This window comes from Molossus molossus, unplaced genomic scaffold (genome assembly GCF_014108415.1).
Source record: "Molossus molossus isolate mMolMol1 unplaced genomic scaffold, mMolMol1.p scaffold_m16_p_18, whole genome shotgun sequence".
Lineage (NCBI taxonomy): Eukaryota > Metazoa > Chordata > Mammalia > Chiroptera > Molossidae > Molossus > Molossus molossus.
Genome location: NW_023425353.1, coordinates 24861560 through 24885543, shown reverse-complemented (window position 1 = coordinate 24885543; position 23984 = coordinate 24861560). Strand labels below are relative to the sequence as shown.

Sequence of the window (23984 nt, the reverse complement as noted above, 5' to 3'; positions counted from 1 at the left end):
CCAATAGGATTGAAACAATCAGACAAATTTTAAAAAACCAACCAACAAAAAATAAATTAGACCATGTCACTTCTCTATTTAATTTCTACAATGACTTTCCCACTGGGATCCAGATTCTTTAAACTAAACCCATAGGCTCTATTTCAGGGACCAGCGAACTACAGCCTGCAGGCCAAATCTGACTAGCCACATATTTCTGTAAATATAGTTTTACGAGAGTAGAGCCATTTACTACCTGTGGCTGTTTTTGTCCTGCAATGGCATAGTTGAATAGTTGTGACCAAGACAATTCGGCTTATAAAGTCTAAATCAGCAGTTCTCAACCTATGGGTTGTGACCCCTCGGGGGGTCGAATGACCCTTTCACAGGGGTCGCCTAAGATAATCGGAAAACACATATTTCCAATAGTCTTAGGAACCGAGATACTGCTCCTCTGTCTGTCTCTAGGAGGGTCTGCCCACATGCAGATACGCCTACATACAACATAAGGAACTTGTATTAAAGGGTCGCGGCATTAAGAAGGTTGAGAACCACTGGCCTAAATATTTGTCTCTTCGTAAAAACAATTTGCTGACCCCTGTGCCATATGATCCAATGCCTATCTTCCTGGATAACTACCACCCCCTTTCCCAACCCTGGTCATTCACTATATCCTAGCCAAGCCTTGCTCAGAAGCTTTGCACCTACTGTTCTAACTCCCCAGGAATGATTTTTAAAAATTCATTTTATTTTTTTATTATTTTTGTTACAGATATTTTCCCCCCATTAATTATTTTTACTCATATCATCCCTTGACTGCCTCCTTATCACCGAGGTCTCGGCTTAAATGTCACCTCCTCAAAAACAATCCCTTATCAACCAATCTAGAGTGACCCCATCAACCTCCCTTGTTATACATCATGGCAATGACTACTTGAAATTATAAATTGGTTTAGTTCTCACCCTGCTCGAGTGTAAGCAACATAAAAGCAGAGATTTTATCTGCGTGCCTCTTTTTTTTATCCTCACCCAAGGACATTTTTATCTTGAGATAGAGCAGGAGGGAGAGAGGGAGGAAGAGAGAGAGAGAGAAACATCGATGAGAGACACTTTGAGTGGTTGCCACCCACACGACCCCAACCGGGGCCATGGACAAACTGCAACCGAGGTATGTGCCCTTAGTGAGAACCAAACCCAAGCCTCTCCGGTCCGTGGGCCGACGTTCTAACCACTGAACAAACCGGCCAGGGCTCATGCCTCATTTTAATCACATAAACCCCCCACCAAAAACAATGCTGTAATTGTTTAATAGAAAAGAAAAAGGCCAAAAAATAGTTGCTGAATGAATAAGGTCAAGGTCAGGAATTCTATTCTGGTTCAAATCAGTTTGCAATGTTCAGTTCCACTGTTGCAGCCTGAACTGCCCTTAATCATCATAAAAGGCAGAAGGAAGATCAAACTATATTCCTGGCCCCATTATGGGCACAACTACTCAACCAAAAGCACATCCTCCTGAACATGGGTACAACACCTTGCCCTCTTCAGGTAAGGAAATAATTAGGAAAACATGGCAAGGCAAGGTCACAGAACTGGACAAAGAAGTTCTCAACTTTATGATTATTATGGTTAAGAATTTTATTATCAAAATTATTACATCTCTTGTGAAAGTTCAAATGTTACATCAAGGTGTAAACACTCCACTTGAGAAAGAAGTGATACTTCTTCCCTTCCAAGAGTCCCCCCCACCCCCCGCCCCCATCCCCCCCAGAGGTCTGGTCTTGACAGCACCCTGCCCACACAGAGTGACTGGGGTCTCTGCACGTGCCAGGCAGGGTGAGGGCTGCCTGCCTGCTGGCCTCTCCCCTCGGTTAACAGCCAAGGAGAGAATGCAAACCCCAGCCCAAATGGAGAGACATTTACATACGTTTTATATAATATACAAAGAAACCAGCATCCCAGGCAACATGATTTCCACTCCCAACGCTCTCCCAGACTGATGGGTTTGTGGGGGAAACAAAAAGAAAGGTATTCTGCTGAGGTCTCAGCATTAAAAAAAAATCTCCCCTCATTTGAGCAAACACCTGATTTCAATTTTGAAAAAGTGAAATTTGTAACAGTCACACACAAAGAGAGAAGACTGTGCATATGATAGTTGTAGGAAGGGTAGAAGGAAGGGGATGCAACAGGCTGGGGGGAAAAAAAGGAGAAAACAAACTGGAGGGGAGGAAGGAGGGAGACTCACAGTATTATCTTGTCCAAAAGAAAAGAAGTAAGGTCCACTGCAGCACCAGGGATTACACCTGTCATAGATCTGCTACCCCTACCATGGTTATAACTGAATACAAAATTAGATAAATAAAAACACGCCAGATATTACAGTAAACAAGTAAAAGAAATAAGCTGGCAACCGTATGGAATTTAAAAAGATTGTGTACCCCACCTGGGCTGGCTCCAAGGCTCCTCCAGGGGTGTACAACAGGCACAATGCACTGATGGGGAGAAGCCAGTTTGCTCTCGTCTCTCATCCAGAACAGTGTTAGGTGCGTGAGTGGCTTTCTAACTGTCTCACCCATTCCACTCTCAAATAAGCATCCCCTAAAGAAATGTGGAACACGCCCACACACAATCACAGTCCTGTCGGCACCACTCCACACATCTTTTCACTCTTACCCTGCAGTCACGAGTGCATGCTCCCCAATCATGGAGGCGGTCCTACTCATGGGATCGTCAACTCCTGATTCACTGGGAGTAGAAAAAATAAAATTCAAAGAAGTCCCAAAACCACCTGGGATCCTTCCTAATCAAATTTATTGCCAACAGCTGATAAGTAGCAATGCACCTGGCCTATCTCACTTATCATTCCTCTTTTCTTTACCTACTTACTCCATGGGTTACTGAGCTGTGAAATAGCTTGGGGAAAGGGAGTGGGATGGTAACAGCTGGGGGCCTCAGACAATCTACTAGGTTAATCTGCTCCTGAATAATCAAGAGTTGACCACAAGCTTTTCTTCAAGAGAGCCAGGTACCCCTTAGAGCACATTCCAAGCTTCACTCTCCCTGCCTATTTCTTGGTGGTTTAAAGACAAAGGTAGGGAACATTCTTGGTGGACACATCTTGGCTGGATATCTGCTTTTGGAATGGTTGTCTTACGGTGAACATTTACAAACCTACCTTTTTTCTTAAGTGCATAAAACCCTAGTGCTACTCAGATGGCTTGGGGCTTTGAGATTGGCTCTTTTCATGTTTTGTTTTGTAAAGAAAACTTTTTTTTTTTTTGATTTAAAAAGATGTCCTCACTGCACAAGTGACTACGGGCTACAGGCAAGGATGGGAGACCGAAGCTTCAACACAACTCATTGCACTTAGAACCGTTACTAACCGAAACACCATTTGCTTGTCAACAATGTACCCTTAACAGCAGGGAGAAACTTCTTTATAGTCTCTGCTTCAGACAAGATTTACATTTTTCTCCAAGGCCAGAGCCAGTTGTGACCACAAGTCTTGTTTCTTGTCGACCAGCCCCAATCCTCTGGCACCTTGTACCCCCTTCCCCAGCAATCTGCTTGGCCTAGGTTCCAGAGGCAGCTGGAAGGAAGCAGCTATGGGCTCATTCAGTTCTGTTTGCCCAAATCCAGAAGCCCTAGGAAAGTCCTGTCTGAGTCTTGACTCCCGACCCTTGCAATGGCTGGAGTCGGTACTGGTGCACACTCCCACTCCCGCGGTGCGGGTAGTGCTGTGAATTGGAAACCGCTGATACCCTGGAGGCCTGGTAGGCAGTGGACTGCCCAGCACTGGGCAGACTGATAGTCCGTAAGTCTGATGGCAATGATGACCTAGAGTTCTGAGGAAAGGAGGTGGAACTCAGAGTTCCTGTGCTGGACTGGGAAACCGAGTCTGAGGTCGGTGAGTCTGAGGGGCCCTGCAGGGTAGGGCTAGCAGCACTAGAAGGGCAGCTCCTCCTCGGAAGATTGCTGCCCGTGCTGTTTCCAGAATGTGGCTGGCTGCTATAATACCCTGGTGTCCCCGTATATGAAGCCAACGAGTCTGTGGACACAGGGTGGGCAGGGCTGGAATAGGATGTAGAGGAGAGGGAGGATTCTGAAGAACCGTGGGAAGGGGGGTTTCCAGGTCTCAGTGCAGTAGTTCGATAACTGTATCCTGGAGATTGGGTAGGATGTCCTCGAAAGGGGGAGGAACTTTGTTGAAGGAGGCTTTGTGATTCTGTCCGTGGACTATCACACTGCAGGAGCTAGAAAAAGTCGGGAAGAAAAGCATAACAAGGTGAAAAAGTCCCATTTATATCTGTAAATATTTAAAACACCCTACTTTTTCTTCTTAACCATTTGTTCTTTTCAGAATACTAAAGACAGTAAAATGGCTATCTCTTATCAATTTATTTTTCTAAGGCTGCTGAAACTATATGCAACTTGGCATCTCAAAACATTTGGAACTCAGAATACACCCCTACACCGAGACAAACAATTTCTCATCTCACCTGGTAGCTGTATCTGGAAGGGCTGTAAACGGTCGCTCCTTTCGAGAGTGCTGAGCTCAGTGTCTCTGGGCCTTCTCCATCTGCAGGGTCTGGAATGTAATACAAAGCCAACTTGGCTTCTTAGAATAAGTGAGAAATAGCCATGTTTATTCTAATCATCAATGACTTCCCTAACCCATGCTGCTCTTTTTCTGACAAATCAGGTGCACAGTATATCAGAAGGGCAAAAGGAGTGGTTAATTATGGGCTATCTCTTAAATGCCTGATCTGATTCCTGTCTCCTTTCTCATCAACAAGGTACATTTCCAGGCCATTGGACAGATGAGTTACAAAAAGGTATCCTTTAAGGAAAAAAGAGCAGATAGAAAACAAGCAATACTAGATCTTAAAAATGCTGTGGCCTAAAAGAGGAGAAGCAAATTTAAGCTGGAACCTTGCATACAATGAAGCCCAACCACATAAGCTGACTAACCTCAGCCTATCATTTGTTATGAAATAATGTGGAGCCTGGCTCACATGTCACTGAACTTGGCTGGCAGCACAAGGCTATAGGCTTACCTGAGTCTTTCTCTGTGATGTTACTCTCCCATGTGGGAGAAGGCTCTCCTTTTTGGGCCACCCTCACACTGCTTCGGAGGACTTTGGGGATGCTCCCTCCTTCTCGGAGTCGTTCTACTGACGTGGGAACCATCCTATGCAGGCAACAGGGTGCAAGTTAATGCTTCAGGATCTCAGAGTCAAGAGTCTGGAACAACTAAATCTCTGACAAAGGTTGTACAACATAGTCTCTTAAAAACAAACATCTTAGACATTATTTTCTTCAGAACCAATTTAAAACAAGGTATTTTTGCCCTGGCCGGTTTGGCTCAGCGGTTAGAGCGTTGGCCTGCAGTCTGGAGAGATGCGGGTTTGGTTCCTGCTAAGGGCATGTACCTTGGTTAGAGTTTGCCCTCGGCCCTGGTTGGGTCATGCAGGTGGCAGCCACTCGATGTGTCCCTTTCATGTCGATGTTTCTCTCTCCCTCCCTCCCACTCTATCTGAACAAAAAATGGAAAAATGCCCTCGGGTGAGGATAAAAAAATAATAAAATAAAACAAGGTATTTTCTCTGCTTCAAATTATGTCAGGCACAAAAGAAAAAACACTTAAAAAAAAAAGCAGTCAAGAAAAAAGTAAATTTAAAGATGTCTACTTATTAAAAAATGTTTTTATTGATTTTTTTGGAGAGAGAGAGGGAGAGAGAAATAGAAACATTAATATGAGAAACACTGATCAGCTGCCTCCTGCATGGGAATGGAGCCTGCAACTTGGGCATGTGCCTTGACTGGAAATCGGACTGGGACCTCTCAGTTCACTGACCCACACTGGCCAGGCAAGATGTTTACTTTTTTTAACCCCCATTTCCACCCCTCTCCCAAATTATAAGAGAAAGTTTATTTAGAAAGTTGCAGAGGTAGTAAAAGTGAGCCAAGGAAGAAATAGGCTCAGGGAACAAGTTACAGAGGCAAAAGAAGGGCCCTTGGAGAGAGAAAGGCAGAGGTAATAATGCACTTGGAATGGAAAGGTGTGGGCATCCTCCTGAGACGGGGAGTGTGCTTAACCCCTATTTCAAAATGCTAAGTTTTCTCTTCTGTGAAGTCATATGCCTGGCACATGGTAGTTTAATACAATGTTTCATAGATTAATAAACATTATTCATTTAAGCCCTCTAAACTGCCTCATCCTCTATTTCCCTCATTTGAACCTCAGTACTTTCCACTAGTATTATCATCTGTGATTTCCCCTAAGCCAGACAAGTCCTTTCAGAATACATCTTCTCTCTGTATATGGTAGCTGTGTGGAATTGAGACATCTACTGTCAATTTAAGTGGAACTGAGCTGAACGCCTGACTTAAAAAACAAACAAACAAACAAAAAAACACCTCACCTGAGGGTATTTTTCCATTTATCTTCAGAGAGAGAGGGAGGGAGAAACACTGATGTGAGAGAGGCACATAACTGGCTGCCTCCCACATGACCCCGACCAGGGCTGCGGATGAACTGTAACCAAGGTATGTGCCCTTGACCAGAATCAAATGCTCGACTCTTTGGTCTGAGGGCTGACGTTCTAACCATTGGGTCAAACTGGCCAGGGCCTGACTTACTTTTCATATGAAATGAGAGAACAGAAGAGGCAGTGTTAATGCCAGCAAATACTATAGCTCAACTGGGTCCACAACTGTATGCAGTCTAAAGTGGTGTTCCACAAGACTGGAGGCAATTATTTGCTTCTGTAAGGTTGAGGGGTTCTGACTGACATTATTTAATCAGCTGAACAGGATAGAGTGCACTGATGTCTGGCTTTCTCAGATAAGTGTTCCCACACATTACAGGTTAAAACTGGGAACGATCCATTTAATTATTAAAGCATCAAATACCAACTTACCACCTACTGCTGATATTCTCTTGAGGTCTGCAGTGAGATGAAGTGCCTCTGGAATCGGATGGGCTTACCGCCTCCAAATGGGACAGAGAGGAATGAGATGGGGAGAACTTTTTGTGAGGGGAAGATGGGGTTCGGGCTGAGGATCCCTGCACACCATGGGCACCAGTGTCAGAAAGTGAGTTACTGCTGCCTTGCCCAGCTCCTGCAGACTTGCTTTTGCTCTGTGCAGAATCCCCTCCACCAACAGAATTCTCCTTGGCTTCCTGTTTCCGCTTGCGGTACTCCAGCAGGGATACCTAGAAAGGAAATAAGAAATAGGACTCTAGGCATTGTCAGTGGATCAGTAGTAATGGGGAAAGATGGAGCCTTATTTAACCATTAGCATGCCATGTGAACAAAGCAGGCACCAACACTGGAAAATTTTTTCAGGTGCGAGACAGATCTGAGCACAGCTACATTTGTACATCAATCAGAAATTGGTAAGGAGAAGAGTAGACACCAGGAGATGACATTTTTGAAGACTGGGGTTCACTAGAATTCAATCTTTTTCCTGCCTTTAGAAAGACCTGCAAGATTACAGCTACCTGATAACAGAAGTATACACTATCTATTTTTTTTTTCTTTATTGATTTTTTTAGAAAGGAAGGAAGGAGGAGAGATAGAAACACTGATGAGAGAGAATGTCAACTGGCCGCCTCCTGCATGCCCCTCACTGGAGATCTGGCACAACCTGGGCATGTGCCCTGACCGGGAATTAAACCAGCAACCTTTTGGTGCATGGGTCATCGCTCAACCATTGAGCCATACCGGCCAGGCAGAAGTGTACACTATCATAGTTATCTGCAACAATGGTAACTCCTAGAAAAGGGAGGGTAGAGAGTTGGGAGTTTATGTAGTTTGAAAAAGCCTCCTGGGTGATTCTGATAGCCTTTTCTCTCTCTAGAAATCCCCAGAGATAGCTGTTTAACACACACACACACCAGAGAGAGACAGAGAAAGAAAAACAAAACACAAAAAAAAACACAAAAGAAAAAGGTGATTCTTCAGGGTTCTTACACATGCTTAATTTTCCAAGCCACACCCAAAAATTCATTAGTGTTTCTGTCTTACACATAGAGAAACTAGTGTAAAAGGAGAAGGGAAATGATTTTTTATTTTATCAAGCAGCTCTAATAAACCTATACACATTTGGAAATTTCTTCCAGCTACCTACTCATCTGCCTCATTCTTTCCAACTGCCACAACAAAACCATCTTCCTGCCCCACCTGCTCTGTGCTGTTACAGTGAATTGTGCTTACATTGTTGGCAGCCTGTTATAATGTCTTGCTTGTTACGTGTTTCCCCACTAAAGTGTATGTTCTACCAGGGCAAAGACAAAATTTATTTGTTTTTTTAATCTTTCACATCCAGCACAAAACTTGGACAATTGTAGGTGCTCATCAGTAGTTCTGAAATAAATAATGATTTCAATCACTTTTGCACATAGTAAATGAAACCAAAAATCCAAAGACTATTTCCACTTTTGCTCCTGATGGTCAATGCTGTTCCAATCCATTGCTGTTTTTTTTCCAAATTATCTGCTAGTGTTTCCTTCTTCTATCCTCTTAGGGCTCTCATTTTTTGTACAAAAGTAAAACATAACAAAACTCAAAATGACAATTTTAGACACACATTTTTCATACACAATCATGGAAAGGAGTTAATAGTAATGATTTTTGGTAATGTATTTTATTGTAATGTAATGTGAATGTGAAAAGCCACTAGGCTACATTTTACCAAGAGTACTACAGATATTTTGCAATTATGTGAGAGTGTCACACACAGAACATTTTAGCTTCTCTAGCCCTGCTCAATAAATAAAAGTTGCTGTGCCAACCCTTAAATACTCCCATGCATATCCAAATGCCCCTAGCTGAAAACCACTGATATAAAAAGCAGATTTTTGGCTCTGTAATTTCTAGAACAGGCATTGCTTAAAAGCCAGGTCCCAATCCATTAAACAAGCTCTCAATGGCCTGGCCCTGCCCATCTCTATTTATTCTCCTCCTTATGCTCCTCACCCTTCTTCTGACACCATAGCAACATTCAAGTGTTTGCAATCACATCGCATCCCTGCTGCCCATCCAATGAAGTCTCACATAATTACCTGTTCTGTTCCCTCTTCTATAACATCCTCACCCTCATTTGTTGGCTGATTGATTCCTACTTAATGTCTGAGATCAACTCAATCAGTGACCTGTCACCTCTCATTCCACCACCCTTCACAAATTGGCCAAGAGCCTCTTGTTTGCTTTTTTTTAAAGCATCTTCCACATATCTGACTAGGCCAGGCTCCCGTTAAGATGTTCTCACCATATCTGAACAGCTCCTTTAGAGCATCCATCCCCGTTATAATTAATTACTTATTAATATAATTATCTGCCAAGCTCAGTTTCACATGCTATAAGCTCCATTAGGGCAGAACCTAGGAGGCAATATAGCATGGTGGCAATAAGAGCATGCAATCTAGAATCATAAGGACGTGGGGTAGTGTCGGGTTCTTCCATTTACTAGCTGTGTGACCATGGGCAAGTTACTCAACTTGCCTTAGTTTCCTCATCTGCAGAGCAGGAAATTACCTACCTTACAGGATCATTTTGAGGATTAACAGCATAAGAAGAGCTTAATAGTGCCTAGAACATGGGAAGTGCTAAATAATACAAGTAATTAATGATATTCTTTTCTAAAGCTCTATTCTTTGAACTGCCTACCATGTATATGGCACATACATGATAGGCATTTAAATTTGCTGATAATTTATAACATCCATCAAATTGTGTTAAAATAGCCTTTTACTGGACTTGGCAGAGACCATGTCTTATTTCTCTTTGGTTTCCTCACACTGAGAACAGTGCTGAACACATAAGAGGCAACTTCGTAAATATCTATTGTTAGTGCTCTTCAAAAGGGCCTGTACCATGTAAAACTTACCTTTTTCCTCTGTGGTGGGTTCTGGGGGGCAGATGGGACTCCTTCACAAGCCCTTTCACCACCAGGTGACATGGATCCACGAGAGACGTCTTTCATAAAACCATGTTCATATCTGCTGGAAAACCCTTCTGCAGGGGAACAATATCCCCCGTCCAAATGTAAAGGTTTCCTATCCCCTACGAGGGGAGACCCTCGATATAATCCATCTGCTCGAGGCATAGCGTTCAATGGGGAATAGGCATACATTAAGTTAAACTCTGTCCGAAATGCCTGGTCCGAGTTTCTCACGAGGGTCTGATGTCCATCCCCACTCCTGCTGGGAAAGCCAGTCTCAGAGGTGGGCCCGATGGAGGGATGAGGAGCCAGGTCAGAAGGACCCGAGTTGATCAGGGAAGGTCTGTCAGCACAGCTGTTAGTGTTGGAGTCAAGGTAGCCTACTTTTGTCAAGTCCAGGTCTTTTCGGTGACACAGCTGAAAGAATAAAAATCAATGGAGACATGGGGTAGGGGAGGAGGAAAAAAAGTCAAAGGGCGGAAAAGAAGGGAGGCAGGAGGGGCATAGGTGAACAGCAAAGACAAGAGGGATGGAAGCAGAAGAGAGAATTCCATTAACATCTGTAAGAGTCCCATGTAGCAACAGTGTATACAGGCCAGATCTCTAAACAACCCCCACCTTTCCCAAATTACTTTCAAGTCTTTCTGGAGAATACTGGAAAAATCAGATTTAGGTAATTGGCCAAATGTGACTACTTTGCCTGCTTAGCCTTTCATCAGGTCTGCTGAATTATCTTGCACTACATTAAGGGATTGGCAGTATCATTTGAGATTTACTTGAGCCCCATGTATGCTACAGAAGTGAGACCAGCTGGTGTCTTAAGATAACTGGCTTCCAGTGTTACTTGTTTCTAAGTTAATATTGATGGAAGGTGGAAGGAGGGAAAAGTCGAAAGAAAGTAGAAAGTAGATGGAAAGTCAAGTATTTAAGGTACTGCTTCAGTAAAGGAGAATGGCATCAAAGACATCAACCAACCAGTTCTTCACTCACTTTCACTATTAAATAGATACGTTTCTCATAAAACCTTCTGGCCACTCAATTCTTCTTTCTTTATCCTCTAATGTATGTCAACATACCACAACATCACTAATGCCCATCACTGCAGAGTATCTGAAATGTAACAAAAATAAACCCCATCTACTATTTGGTTATTACCTCCTCACACCAAGATTTTCCACCACTAGGTCAAATAGCTAACTCTAGAAAGAATGGTTCCAGAAACCCAGATACCATATCATGTCACTCTCTAAATTATGCTATCGTAGAACCTTAGCACCTGAGGAGAGAACACTGTACTTTCCTTGTAAGACAGCAAAACCACCCAGAAAACCTCTGATACACTACAATACAACCTTTCTCAGCTTCACATTGATCTATAAAGTCCTACTGATTCAGAATCTGGTCAACTGTAACTGTGTTTAATACTAGTTTTTTATTAGAAGGAGGGGGTTAACAGTTCAGTTCATTTCTAAAAGAGAGACTATTCTGTTCTCTTCAAGAGGAAAAAGACTCCATGTGGATTCATAGAATTAATCATTACTACTTCTGTCCAAATCTTCTAATAGTCAAGAAATGCTAGCACTAAAATCGCAATTTCACATCTCCACAGCAGCACGGTTTCTGAGCAAAGCACTCAATTGATACCCTAATAGGTATCACTTGTATCCCAATCAATGCAGAACGGAGGCCTATCACAGAAGCTGTGGGCTGACATAGTTTCCTTGTGTACCTTATTAAGGAGCTACAAAAATGTAGAAAGCCAAGAGGCTCGACTCCGTTTTAAAGAAGCCTCTCAACCTACCAACCAAAACCCAAAACATACAGTTAAACAGAGCTCTCAGATTAACCCAGAAACAAAGCATAAATCATTGCCTAACTTGTCCAATAAGTTGCTCTTTTATCAGTCTAAGATAATAATTATCAAAAGATAGCTCCTACCAACTTTTGATTCAACTTTTCTTATTTAATGTACATTATTACTTTCTTTAACAAGGCTCCTACATCTTCAGCTTCCTTTAAACTTTACTTCTAGATACTATTCTTCTTTAAAAAGACCTCTTTAGTCACTCCCTCCCCCAAACAACAACAACAAAAACGAACCCCACCACACACACATAACTACTTTATTTTCCTCCACCTATATTGAGAGTTCTGAGTAACCAGTCATACATGTGAAAATTCATTCAACTTACAGTGACCAGTAGGCCACCCTCCAGCCCATCACCCCATTAGCTCGGATACCCCAGCCCTTCCCACACACTCATGCACACTCACTCTCAGCCTCCAAGTGTGATTGAGATGGTGTGATAACTACCTCGGGTGACAGGGACTCGGGCCTATTCGCAGGGTAACTCTCAGGGGAGGATATGTTCTAGAGGAGGGAAAAGCATCTTGTTATTCATCTACTTGAAGTCAAGAAGCAAAACAAAACAAAAAATAAAGTAAAAGCAAGCATAGATAGTTAGCCACAATTTTTCTGGGGGATGGGGGTGGGGGACAAGAATGCACAGGGGAAATGTTTAACTGCAGAATTCATCTCAATGAACAGAATGACTTATTAAAATGCTTCCTGGTGCCTTTGAAAGCATTTAAGAATAAACTAGTTATAATGTTTCATGCTATAAGTAAACATCTCAAGCAGATATCAGGAAAGAGGTGAAATTTCACACTATTACAGTTGACCCTTGAACAACACTGGTTTGAATTGTGTAGGGCCACTTATACATGGATTTTTTCCCCCAATAAATATGTACACACCACTGTAAATGTTACTTTCTCTTCCTTATGATTGTCTTAAAATTTTTTTCCTGTAGCTTATTTTACTGTAAGAATATAATATATAATACATATAACATACAAAATATGTATTAATTGATTGTTTATGTTATCAGTAAGACTTCCAGTAAACAGTAGGCTATCAGTAAAGTTTTTGGGGAGTCAAAAGCTATACATGAATTTTCGAATGAGCAGGATGTTGGTGCCTCTAACCCCCATGTTGTTCAAGGGTACACTGTATATTTCTTTCTACGTTAGATGAGAGTTTAGCAACCTATAGTAATTGTTACTGGGCACCCGACCACTTATTCCTCCTTAGGGGAACCTTTTTTCTTCACCCCACAACCCCTCCTGAGCGTTACATTTCCTCATTCTCCTAAGTGACTCAGGCCCATCACCATTATCCAGGGAAACCACTTAGCATGCTGGCAGAAGACAGGGCTAGGGAGACGGCCAGTTCCTCTTGAATGACAATTATAGAAAATATGACTGATGGACCTAGATCATAGACTAAGATGGTTCTTGGCATAACTTAATTGGATCTGACCACGCCTACCAACATTTTCTGATGTTAAAATCCACTGTATTTTTGGGAACAAAGGGGAAAAAAAGCATGTGTGTATACTTTGAATCCGTGTGTCTGAACAGGTTTACCCTTAGGGATTTCACCTGAGGCATCACTCCCATATCAAACAGAACTGGGCAGTGAACTCTGATGGAAAGATCTGAATGGTAAAAAGTGGTAAGACTAATGGTGGTAGTTGTGACCAGGGTGCCAGGGGTAAGGTTAAGGGCTGGGGAAGTTCCTAATGTTGTAAACTATGGACAACTGTGTTTGTGGTAGGGGAAATGAGGCTGTTTCAGCAGAGCTGGGTACTTACTGGCTGTTAATTTTATTTGGTGGGGTGGGTAGAGAGTGTGAGATGGATAGTGGGGGATGGATTACAAAGCAGTAAGAGAAGGGTCATTCTGGTGGAAAGGAGGGTCTAATTAATTAATTAATTGTGTCTTTTCAATGTTGTTTTCAGTATCTTTTCTTGATGCTTCCCCTTCCTTATGATTTTGTTCTCTTCCACTAGGTGTCTCCTTAACTCCTTCCCTTGGGAGTTGGAGAGATTTCTCACTTTTCTCCTGTAATGTTAATTTTTCCTTTCAAAAACATTCTTCCTCCAACCAAGCTGATCTTTATTTGTGACACCTTTTGGATATTTCTCTGTGTCTCAGTCTTAGATGGAAATAAGACTCCCCAGATCTCCTTATACTAGAAAATAGGAAAAAGTATGGCAATTAGAATGATAAGGATGGTCAGGATGGTGAAGTTTGTTTTTTAATTGATTAGAAAGGCTAAATTTCCTCAGTTAAATCTTGAGATTAAAAAAGTAGAAACATACATTGAAGGGATGGACCATTTAATATATTATTTTCTCCCTTCTGGTATTCTAACATTATGCTTAGACTGTGTATCAATAAAAGAATCTTTGATTAAAAGTATATATATGGTCCTGGCCAGTGTCACCCTGTGGTTAGAACTCTGGCCCATACACTGAAGGGTTGCAGGTTTGATTCCTGGCCCTAGTCAGGGTGTGCATGGGAGGCAACCAATCTATGTGTCTCTTTCCCTCTCTCCCCCGCCCTCCCTCCCTTCCACTCTCTCTAAAAATCAATGGAAAAAGTATCCTCGGGTGAGGATTGACAAAAAACCATGTAACATCTTACACTTTCATACTGTTTTACACTTATCCAAAATGCTACAAGGGATAGGAAATGCACTGAGTACTAAACTTGGCTGTTTGTGAAGGTGATTTACCTTCTACTTTCACACGTAATTATACTAATACCTGCAATGACATAGTATGAATCCCTATTCCTATAATATAATGCCTATCAGGGAGAATGTCTTCTCATGAAATTTTACTTATAGAACCCCAGTTGCTAATTGAAAAAGTCAATCGCAATTAGATCAAGTCAACTTAGCTGCTTTACTATCTGGTTAAAAAGAATACCACAGGAAAGATTTTTATCTGCCAGAAAGAGGTGTGCTCTAAGAGTCAAGTTAATATGGTCTAGCTGCTTCTGGTTTTCAAAGGTTGCTAGCTAGCTACCTCTTTCTGAGTTAGCCATTTATAAATACAGATATTTTAAATCCCTAATGCACTCGTTTTAAAAGCTAACAGAGAGAAGAATGGCACTGGTTAGGACATTCATCTGAAGAAGGGCAAGCCAGAGGCAGAGCTGAGTGTGTTTAGTGACCAAAACAAATTTTTCTGAGAAGGAAAAAATAGTGTCTGTTTAATTTAATTATAAATCAAAGCAACATGGGATAGATGAGGTATTTTTTTATACACATGGAATCTACTCAGCAAATCTGCTGTTACCCAAGCTTGAATACTAAAGTGATCAGAATTAAAGTTTTAAACAGCTGAGATATACATTTCAAACTCAATCCAGAGTGAATGTAATCAATTAGTCTTTTATAAATGCATGTTGCTAGCTTCTGTCTCATTCCTAACACATTATAACAATAAGGGTAAATAACCTGGAGTAGGAAAAAAACCTCATTTTCCATAAACAATATGCTTTTCTCAATCCCTATTCACTGAGGCCATAATAAGAATACAAAACAACAGGGAAAGACACTTTACTGATTTAAAGGCCTAGAAATAAAGACACAAATAGTATAATCAGAGCTCTCAGACTGGTGTCATTAATGATTACTAGGCAGCAAGAGGCCTGTTTTAACCAAGTAGAGAGTAAAGACAAAGATGGAGATCTAGCATGCTTACTACCTAAAGTTAAGGAGACCAATGGGCTGCATGCAAAAGGCAAATGAATGTCATCTGTGGTAAACTATTCCTATTTAGGGAAGTATGTGGACTGCCAAGATGAGAGGCTATCAGGTAATAGGTCACACTGACCCTCAGGTTTCCCATTCTCTTGCTGAGACAGGCAAGGAACATGGTAAAGAAGCATTTGGAATGATATTGTATTTGAAATGAGGAGGTGCAAATGATGACTTCATATTCAGCACTCCCAACAACAAAACCCAAATCACCTCAAACTGCAGAGGAGTATTACAGCGACTAGCAGTAGTAAGAGACGTGATTGGTGAGAACATGAGGCTGTATCCATTTCGACATTCTTCTTCTGGGTGAGATGGACCAGGTGTGGTTAGCTGGGGGCTCTTTGAGCCTGGATTGGGAGGGGGTGGTGTGACTGGAGAAAGAGGTCGAAGTAACTTGGTAACGTTCTGTTCCATCAGATACCGAGACTTCCATTTCTTTAATGGGCTCAACAAGTCTGTGAAATACAAAGCTCAGATGAGAGGCTGAAACCACAGCTTAAAGGAGGCTCTGTAGTAAAGCTATTAATTTCTAGCCCACAGTGGCTATCTTCTGCAATCAACCCAAAAGACCAAAGAACCTCTTTAGTTGCAACTCTTTTTTTTTTTAAATCCTCACCGGAGGACATTTTTCCATTTTTTGTTCAGGTAGAGTGGGAGGAAGAGAGAGAGAGAGAGGGAGAGAGAAACAGTGACATGAAAGGGACACATCAAGTGGCTGCCACTGCACGACCAACCAGGGCTGGGGACAAACTGCAATTGAGGTACGCGTCCTTGGTGGAAACCAAACCTGGGTCTCTCAGGACCGCAGGCTGATGCTCTAACTGTGGAGCCAAACCAGCCAGGGCTAATTGATACTCTTAAAGGTAATTTTCAAAACTATCTCCCAGAGAATTGCCAGATGAAACCAAGTTTCTGACCAATCCCTGAAACTAATTAATCTCTTCCAGGGGAAAATATAAATTAATTTCTTATACTGAGTTTTCAAAAAAAAAAAATCCCGAATTTGTGTCATTTTGTTAAAACCACCGTCTGCTTAATTAATGTCACCATTTTTTTTCAGCAGCTTTCTGTAACGTTCTGATTTAGCAGGAAAAGAGGTACACATGATTACCAGATCCATATCTAGCTAGGCACTAGTTTTAGAGTGCTTCAAAGTGTGAAAGTGACTGCTACAAAAACTCCCAACCATTAAAAAAACCTAGGCTGGTACTTTTTCTGATTAGAATATCCTACTTCCTATACGTTTTAGGTCCACTTAAAAAGGAAGTTACTATTGTATATATTTTAGTGACTACTCAAAGTACTTATCTTGCTTTCTCTGGAGGAAAAACTACTTTTATTCATTTACAACAGTTAAAAGATAGTTATTTACTTAATACCTACTATATGAAAACCACTGAACTAGGTTATGTGGGGACAAATGGTCATCATATAAATCTATTTAAAGGTATTTACAAATTTGTATGAAATAGAAAATATATGTAAAACATGTTTAGGATAAGTTTAAGAATCTCAACAGAGGTGATCATATTGCTCTGTTAGTAAAAAATAATTATGCTTTAAGTGCTTATTATATACCAGGCACTATACTATGTGGTTCATGTGAACCAATCATATTTAATTGGAACAATTCTATATAATTCAGTACTATTATCACCATCCCCCATTTTAAAGGTGAGGAATTTGATTCGTAGAGAGATAAAGACTAGGTAATCTGGTTCCATCTACACTTTTTTTTTTAAAAATATGTTTTTATCGATTTTTTACAGAGAGGAAGAGAGATAGAAACATTGATGTGAGAAACTTCAACCAGCTGCCTCCTGCATGACATCTCCTGGAGATTGAACCTGTAACCTGGGCATGTGCACTGACCGTAAATAGAATTGGGACCTCTCAGTCCATGGGACAACGCTCAATCCACTGAGCCACACCGCTGGGCAATTAAATAGTGAATTTTTTAAAAGACCACTATATACCTATTTCCAACACTGTAATTACTAATTGTGTAATTATGTCAATGCAGAAAAGCTGAAATGTACAGATGAATCGACCCCCAAATCAACTTACAGGTCACTTAAAATATATTTACTGAGTACTTATGATATCACAGTCAACAAAACAGACCTGATGTCAGCCCTTATAACGTTTATGGGCCAGTGGTCAATCGCATATTTTTCTATTAATAGAACTATATTTATAAAAAAAATCTTTCCAGTTTAATTTTTCTTTTGTCATACCTAGTTTTCAAATTTTATGTGGTTGAATCTACCCATCTTTTCTGTTTATTTTTATCTTTTTTTTTTTTTAATCCTCATTTGAGGACTTTTTTTTTTTTTTTGCATTTCAATAGAGCAGGAGGGGGTGTGGAGAGAGAAACATCAATGTGGGAGAGACACACTGACTGGCTGCCACCCACTCAACCCAAACCAGGGCCGCAGACAAACTACAACCAAGGTAGGCACCCTTAGTGGGAACTGAACCCAAGTCTCTCTGGTCCGCAGGCTGACACTTTAACCACTGAGCAAAACCGGCCAGGGCTGTTTACTTTTATCTTTATTCAACTTCCAAAGATTATATGAACACAACTTAAAACCACAACCCAAATTAATGTATTGATAATATCCTGGTGTATTTTCATGGCTTTATTGACTTCTTGTCTAAATCACAATGCTCACTAATCTACTTTCACTCAAAAATACATGGAAAAAAGCCCTGGCCCATTTGGTTCAGCAGTTAGAGCATCGGCCCGCAGACCAGAGAGTCCCAGATTCAGTTCCCACTAAGGGCCTATACCTCGGTTGTAGTTTGTTCCTGGCCCCAGTTGGGGTTGTGTGGGTGGCAGCCACTCGATGTGTTTCTTTCACATCGATATTTCTCTCTCTTCCTCCCTCCTGCTCTCTACCTGACTATAAGTGCAAAAACATGTCCTCGGGTGAGGATTAAAGAAAAAAGGGGGGGGGGGGCGTGTGAATAAATAAAAATCTAAAATTTTAATGGCTATACGGTGTTCATATTGTCAAAATTTAACCCATTTAAGTATTTTTCAATCTTTTTTTGCTATTATAAATATGCCTCAATGAGTACTAATCTTGCTCTTACATATTTCTGCATTTGTTTACTTTTTAGGACAAATGTCTAGACGTAGAATTGTTAAATCAAGAGTATTTTTACAGGCTCACATCCTTTAGCCTGCATTCTACAGGTGCTGATCTTGTTCTTGATTTGTAAGGGCTCTTTAAGTAATAAGAATGTTGACACTTTGTCAAAAATGTTACAGTGCCCTGGCTAGTGTGGCTCAGTTGGTTGAGCATGTTGTCCTCCTGCATTGGGAGGTTGCCAGTTTGACACCCAGGTTGCAGGATCAATCCCCAGCAGGGGTGTGTGTAGGAGGCAGCCCTATTGATATTTCTCTCCCTCTCCGAAAATCAATTAAAAAACAAATTTAGTTATATTCTCCCAGTTTGCTATATGCCTTTTAATTTTATTAATAGGCTCTTTTGACAATACAATGTTTGATCTTTATATTTAAATTTAAAAAAAAAATTTTTTTCTTTATTCATTTTTTTAGAGAGAGAGGAAGGGCAAGGGAGAGAGAGAAACATCAATGAGAGAGAACATCAACTGGCTGCCTCCTACAAGCCCCCCACTGGGGATCTGGCCCACAATCTGGTCATGTGGCCTGACTGGGAATCGAACAGGCGACCTCTTGGTGCATGGGTCAATGCACCACTGAGCCACACCAGCTGGGCTATACTTAAATTGTTAATTAAACTCTATTAGAGTATAAGGTAGTAATATCCTTTAACATGTCAAAGGGCTAGCACATCCTTCCAAAATCTCTTATAATTATAGAATAATTATAATTTCTCCATTGATTTGAAATACGACGTTTATCCTGTTAGAGTCTTACATATATACTAAGTTTAGTTCTGAATGTTATTCTGTACTCTTAATGTCCAAATGACATCAATACCAACATTGACATAACATTTTAAATAAAATTGTTTGGGCAATACTAGCAATTTTACTCTAGCTTTCCAAAATATTGTGGCTATTCTAGAATACTTGTTCATGTCAATGAGCTGTAGAATCCATTTATTAACCATGCTGATCTATGAAAAAAAACAAAAGTAGTCAGAATTTTGATTGGGGTTGTTATTAAATTCATGAATAATTTTGGGGAAATTCTCAGTACCATGGCATAATCTTTCAACTACTCATGCCTTCATTTATATCTCTCTCCATATAAATTCGTCAGATATTTACTTAAGTTCACTCTTTAGTGTTCTCTATCTTTTGTTACTACTATGATTTGGATGTGTTTCTCTATGTTATTTAAATGTTATTGTTAGCATATAAGAAAATGTTTATATGTTTTTTGTACCCAGCTACCCTATTGATTTCTACCAGTTTTTCTGTTGTTTTCACCATGAAATGTAACTGTCAACTATTTTGAGATAAATGTTAAAAAAGTATTAAATATATTATTTTATTAGATTTATCATTACATTAATTTACTGTGCTATTACTCTGCCTTCTCGATTTGGTTAGCTAATAAATTATATGCATAAATTTTCAAATACTGAACTAATCATATATTCCTAGGGGAAATTTTATTTAGTCATAATACACCGTTCTTTTACTATTCTCACAGATTCAAGATTCAGACCATTAAAAACTAATTCAGGCCCTGGCCAGTTTGGCTCAGCGGTTACAGCGTCGGCCTGCGGTCCGGAGAAACCAGGGTTCGGTTCCCACTAAGGGCACGTACTTCGGTTGCAGTTTGTCCTCGGCCCTGGTTGGTCGTGCGGGTGGCAGCCACTCGATGTGTCCCTTTCACGTCGATGTTTCTCTCTCTCTCTCCCTCCCACTCTATCTGTACAAAAACTGGAAAAATATCCTCGGGTGAGGATTAAAAAAAAAAAAAAAAACTAATTCAGCCCGGCCAGAGTGGCTCAGTTGGTTGAGCACTGTCCTGTGCTCTGAAGAGTTGCCAGTGTCACTCCTGGTCAGGGCAAATGCCTGGGTTGCAGATTTGATCTCTGGTCGGGGCACGTACAAAATGCCACCCATTGATGTTTCTCTCTCACAATGATGTTTTTCTTTCTTTTTCCTTCCCTCCCTTCCTCTCTCTAAGCATGCCCACGGGTAAAGATTAAAACAACAAAAACACTCTAATTCAAAAGTAGTATTATGGCCCTAGTCAGGTAGCTTAATTGGTTAGAGCCCCTCGTCCCAATATGCCAAGGTTGTTAGATCTCCAGGGAGGGCACATACAAGAAAGAACCAATGAATGCTTCAGTAAGTGGAACAACAAACAGAAGATGTCTCTGTCTGTCTCTAAATATCAATCAATAAAAAAAAAGTTTTTTAAAAGTATTATGCTTTTTCTTGAGGGGGGTTAAATTAATTTGATAAAATGAAGAGTGAAAATTTTAATGACACTGCATAGTATTCCATCAAAAGTATGTGCACGTAGCAGATAAAACAAATTCTACCATTCCTTTATTGACAGAAATCCAGGTTGATTTTATACTATATATTTTTGGAATTATTAATAAGTATGACTAATGCTTTGTACAAAATTTTTGGTCCACATCTATTTCTGTAGAACAGATACCTAGAGAACCACTACTAGGTTAAGGTGTATGAATAGTTTTAATGCCTATGGTAAATCTTACCAAACTGCTTGGACCAGCACTGTACTGATTTAATTACTAGCATCCAGCTTCATATTAGAAGGTATAGTTTTTTTATCCTCACCTGAGGATATTTTTCCATTTATCTTCAGATTGAGTGGGAGGGAGAGGGGAGTAGGGGAGAGAGGGAGAGAGACACACTGATGTGAGAGACACATTGACTGGTTCCCTCCCACACGACACTGACCAGGGCCAGGGATGAACTACAACTTAAGTACGTGTGCCCTTGACTGGAATCGAACCTGCAACTCATTAGTCCACGGGCTGATGCCCTAACTGCTAAGCCAAACTGGCCAGGGCTAGAAGCTATAGTTTTATAGTTCTAGGGAAAATATGTCTCATCATTATTCCTTTTTGATTTTTTTCTTGGTTGCTTTCGTGTTTATTTTTTTAGATAAGCCTCAACAATATTTAATCAAATTCCAAAAACAAGCTAGTTCGATGGAAACTCTACTAAGCCAGAGAAAAGAAATATTGATTATATTTATTCTTTCCATTAAGGAATATGCAATTTCTCAAGCTCTAGCCAGTGTGGATCAATGGTTAGAGAATCGGCCCATGCACTGAAGGGTCTTGGGTCCGATTTCCAGTCAAAGGCAGATACCTGCGTTGCAGGTTCAATCCCCAGCCCTGGACGGGGCTCTTGAGATGTCAATGTCTCTCTCTCTCTCTCTCAAAACAAACAAACAAAAAAACAAAACAATGAAAAATATATCCTTGGGTAAGGATTAAAAACAACAAAATTTTTCTTAGTAATGGTTTGCCCCACATGCTCCACTAACATTCCTAGGCAGTTTCTTAGTTTTGTTAAGTTTGACAATAAAATACTTTTCTTTATAAATTTTCTTAGTACATAAATGCTATTAATTTTTGTATATATACCTTCTATTCAACTTGTTAATTCTAAGTTTTTAAGTAGGTTATTTAGGCTCTCCTAGGTATATATCCCTATCATTTACAAATAATGAACATTACACTTGCCCCTAGCTAACTAGTAATATAACTTTAATTTCTATACAACTTTAGCTTTTAGGAACTTAGAATCGTTAATGGATTGTATTATCTGACTAATTTCTGTAAATGTTCCATAAAAACAAAAATACTGTGTAGAATAATGACAGTAATTATGGGCCTGATACTATACTAAGCAGTTTATACATATCATTTAATTTAATCTATTAGTTCTATGAAGCCAATATTACTATTCCTATTTTACAGATGAGGCTAAGAGATGTTTCAAAACGTGCCCAATATTATATAGTTAAGTAAAGGGTAGAGCTGGTCTTCAAATTCAGGTCTGTTGGGAGTCTTTTTTACTATACCAAACTGTCTCCCGTTTTTTGATTAGTATTTCCTTGGTCTTTTGGGGAACAAACAGAATCCAAAAAATACAAATAATTCTTTGGGATTTACACTAACTTGTAGCAATATACCAAGTTATCCATTTTACTACTGCTTCGTTTTAATTAAATATTTTCCTTCAGTTAGTGTTGCCCCTTATTAAGTCAAGGTGTGTCCTTTGTATGTTCCTCACTGCTAGAGACAGGAGCAGAAGTTCAATAAAGGTTGATGACTAACAGTCCTAATTCCATTCCAAACAAGGTGCATAGTAACAAATGCACTTTCTCTCTGTCTTTGCCAGTCAGGACATGAACTGCTACACCACCTCCTTTTCCCAACCTCAAATATGTACACACTTAACACACACACCACATATAAAATAAATGTGCATTAGATAGATTTCAAATGTATACTAGATAGAAGACTTCATTAAGTTATATTTTCACTGTATTGTAAAAGCTATCATAAATTGATATTTTTGATGGAACTCCGGTACCAGAATTTTTTGACATTAATTTGGTTTGAGTAAATTTCCATTAATACATGATAAAGAAGAGAGTAAAATATTTTAAATATATGGTATAATTTTTTTTTTTTTTTAATCCTCACCAGAGGACATTTTTCCATTTTTTTTTTTTTTTGTTCAGGTAGAGTGGGAGGGAGAGAGAGGAACAGAGAGAGAGAGAGAAACATCAATGTGAAAGGAACACATCGAGTGGCTGCCACCCGCACAACCGACCAGGGCCGGGGACAAACTGCAACCGAGGTACGCGCCCCTAGTGGGAACTGAACCCGGGTCTCTCAGGACTGCAGGCCGACGCTCTAACCGCTGAACCAAACCGGCCAGGGCAATATACGGTATAATATATCTTCCACAAATTACACACTGGGATTTTATTATTAGGGAAAAATTTATAAGGCATAATCCAATCTGGAGATAGAAGAATAACTAGATTGATAATTTGAAAAAATATATTTTTAGCAGCCTATTTTTTCCTAAACACATTATACAAAATTTTAACATAAAGTAGATATTAGCAGACAAATCTATTTCATTCAATTTCATATTGACTCAACAGGGCAATGAACAAAAACAATAAAGTAATTTTTATTAAAATCTGAAATATTATCATGTTAGCTATAGGCTAAGGTGACCTTTAGAATCTGATTTATCTTGGTATTTTGTTTTGATTGCACATTGTCCACAAAATTGATTTAGAGATAAACTTAGGAAAATCACAGCGACCTTGTCAATGAAGCTGCAATTGGCAAGAGAAACTTTGGTAAAAAGACTTCCAAAATAAGTTGGTATCACAGTTCATGCACCAGTGCTTTCAACTACAATTCAATTATACCCCATGCAAGAGTCACAGTGAAAACCAGTGGACTGGAGGATTTTTCAT

General features: G+C 40.1%; 1 protein-coding gene across 28 annotated transcripts in view; it reads right to left on the bottom strand.

Annotated features, from left to right (window-relative positions):
* Window positions 1-1757: 1757 nt before the first annotated feature.
* The window catches only part of SETD5 (SET domain containing 5), an 83437-nt gene continuing 61210 nt past the window's right edge, over window positions 1758-23984 (bottom strand). For 10 of the 28 annotated variants that reach the window (XM_036267391.1, XM_036267393.1, XM_036267386.1 and 7 more), the window contains 7 exons: window positions 15752-15996; window positions 12239-12295; window positions 9871-10341; window positions 6900-7195; window positions 5034-5167; window positions 4476-4564; window positions 1758-4229 (listed from right to left, as the gene is read on the bottom strand). In XM_036267391.1, coding sequence (XP_036123284.1) covers window positions 3621-4229; window positions 4476-4564; window positions 5034-5167; window positions 6900-7195; window positions 9871-10341; window positions 12239-12295; window positions 15752-15996 — 1901 coding nt within the window. In that variant the 3' untranslated portion in view covers window positions 1758-3620. The remainder of the gene's footprint in view (window positions 4230-4475; window positions 4565-5033; window positions 5168-6899; window positions 7196-9870; window positions 10342-12238; window positions 12296-15751; window positions 15997-23984) is intronic. The other 18 variants (XM_036267372.1, XM_036267379.1, XM_036267370.1 and 15 more) reach the window with 2 other exon arrangements.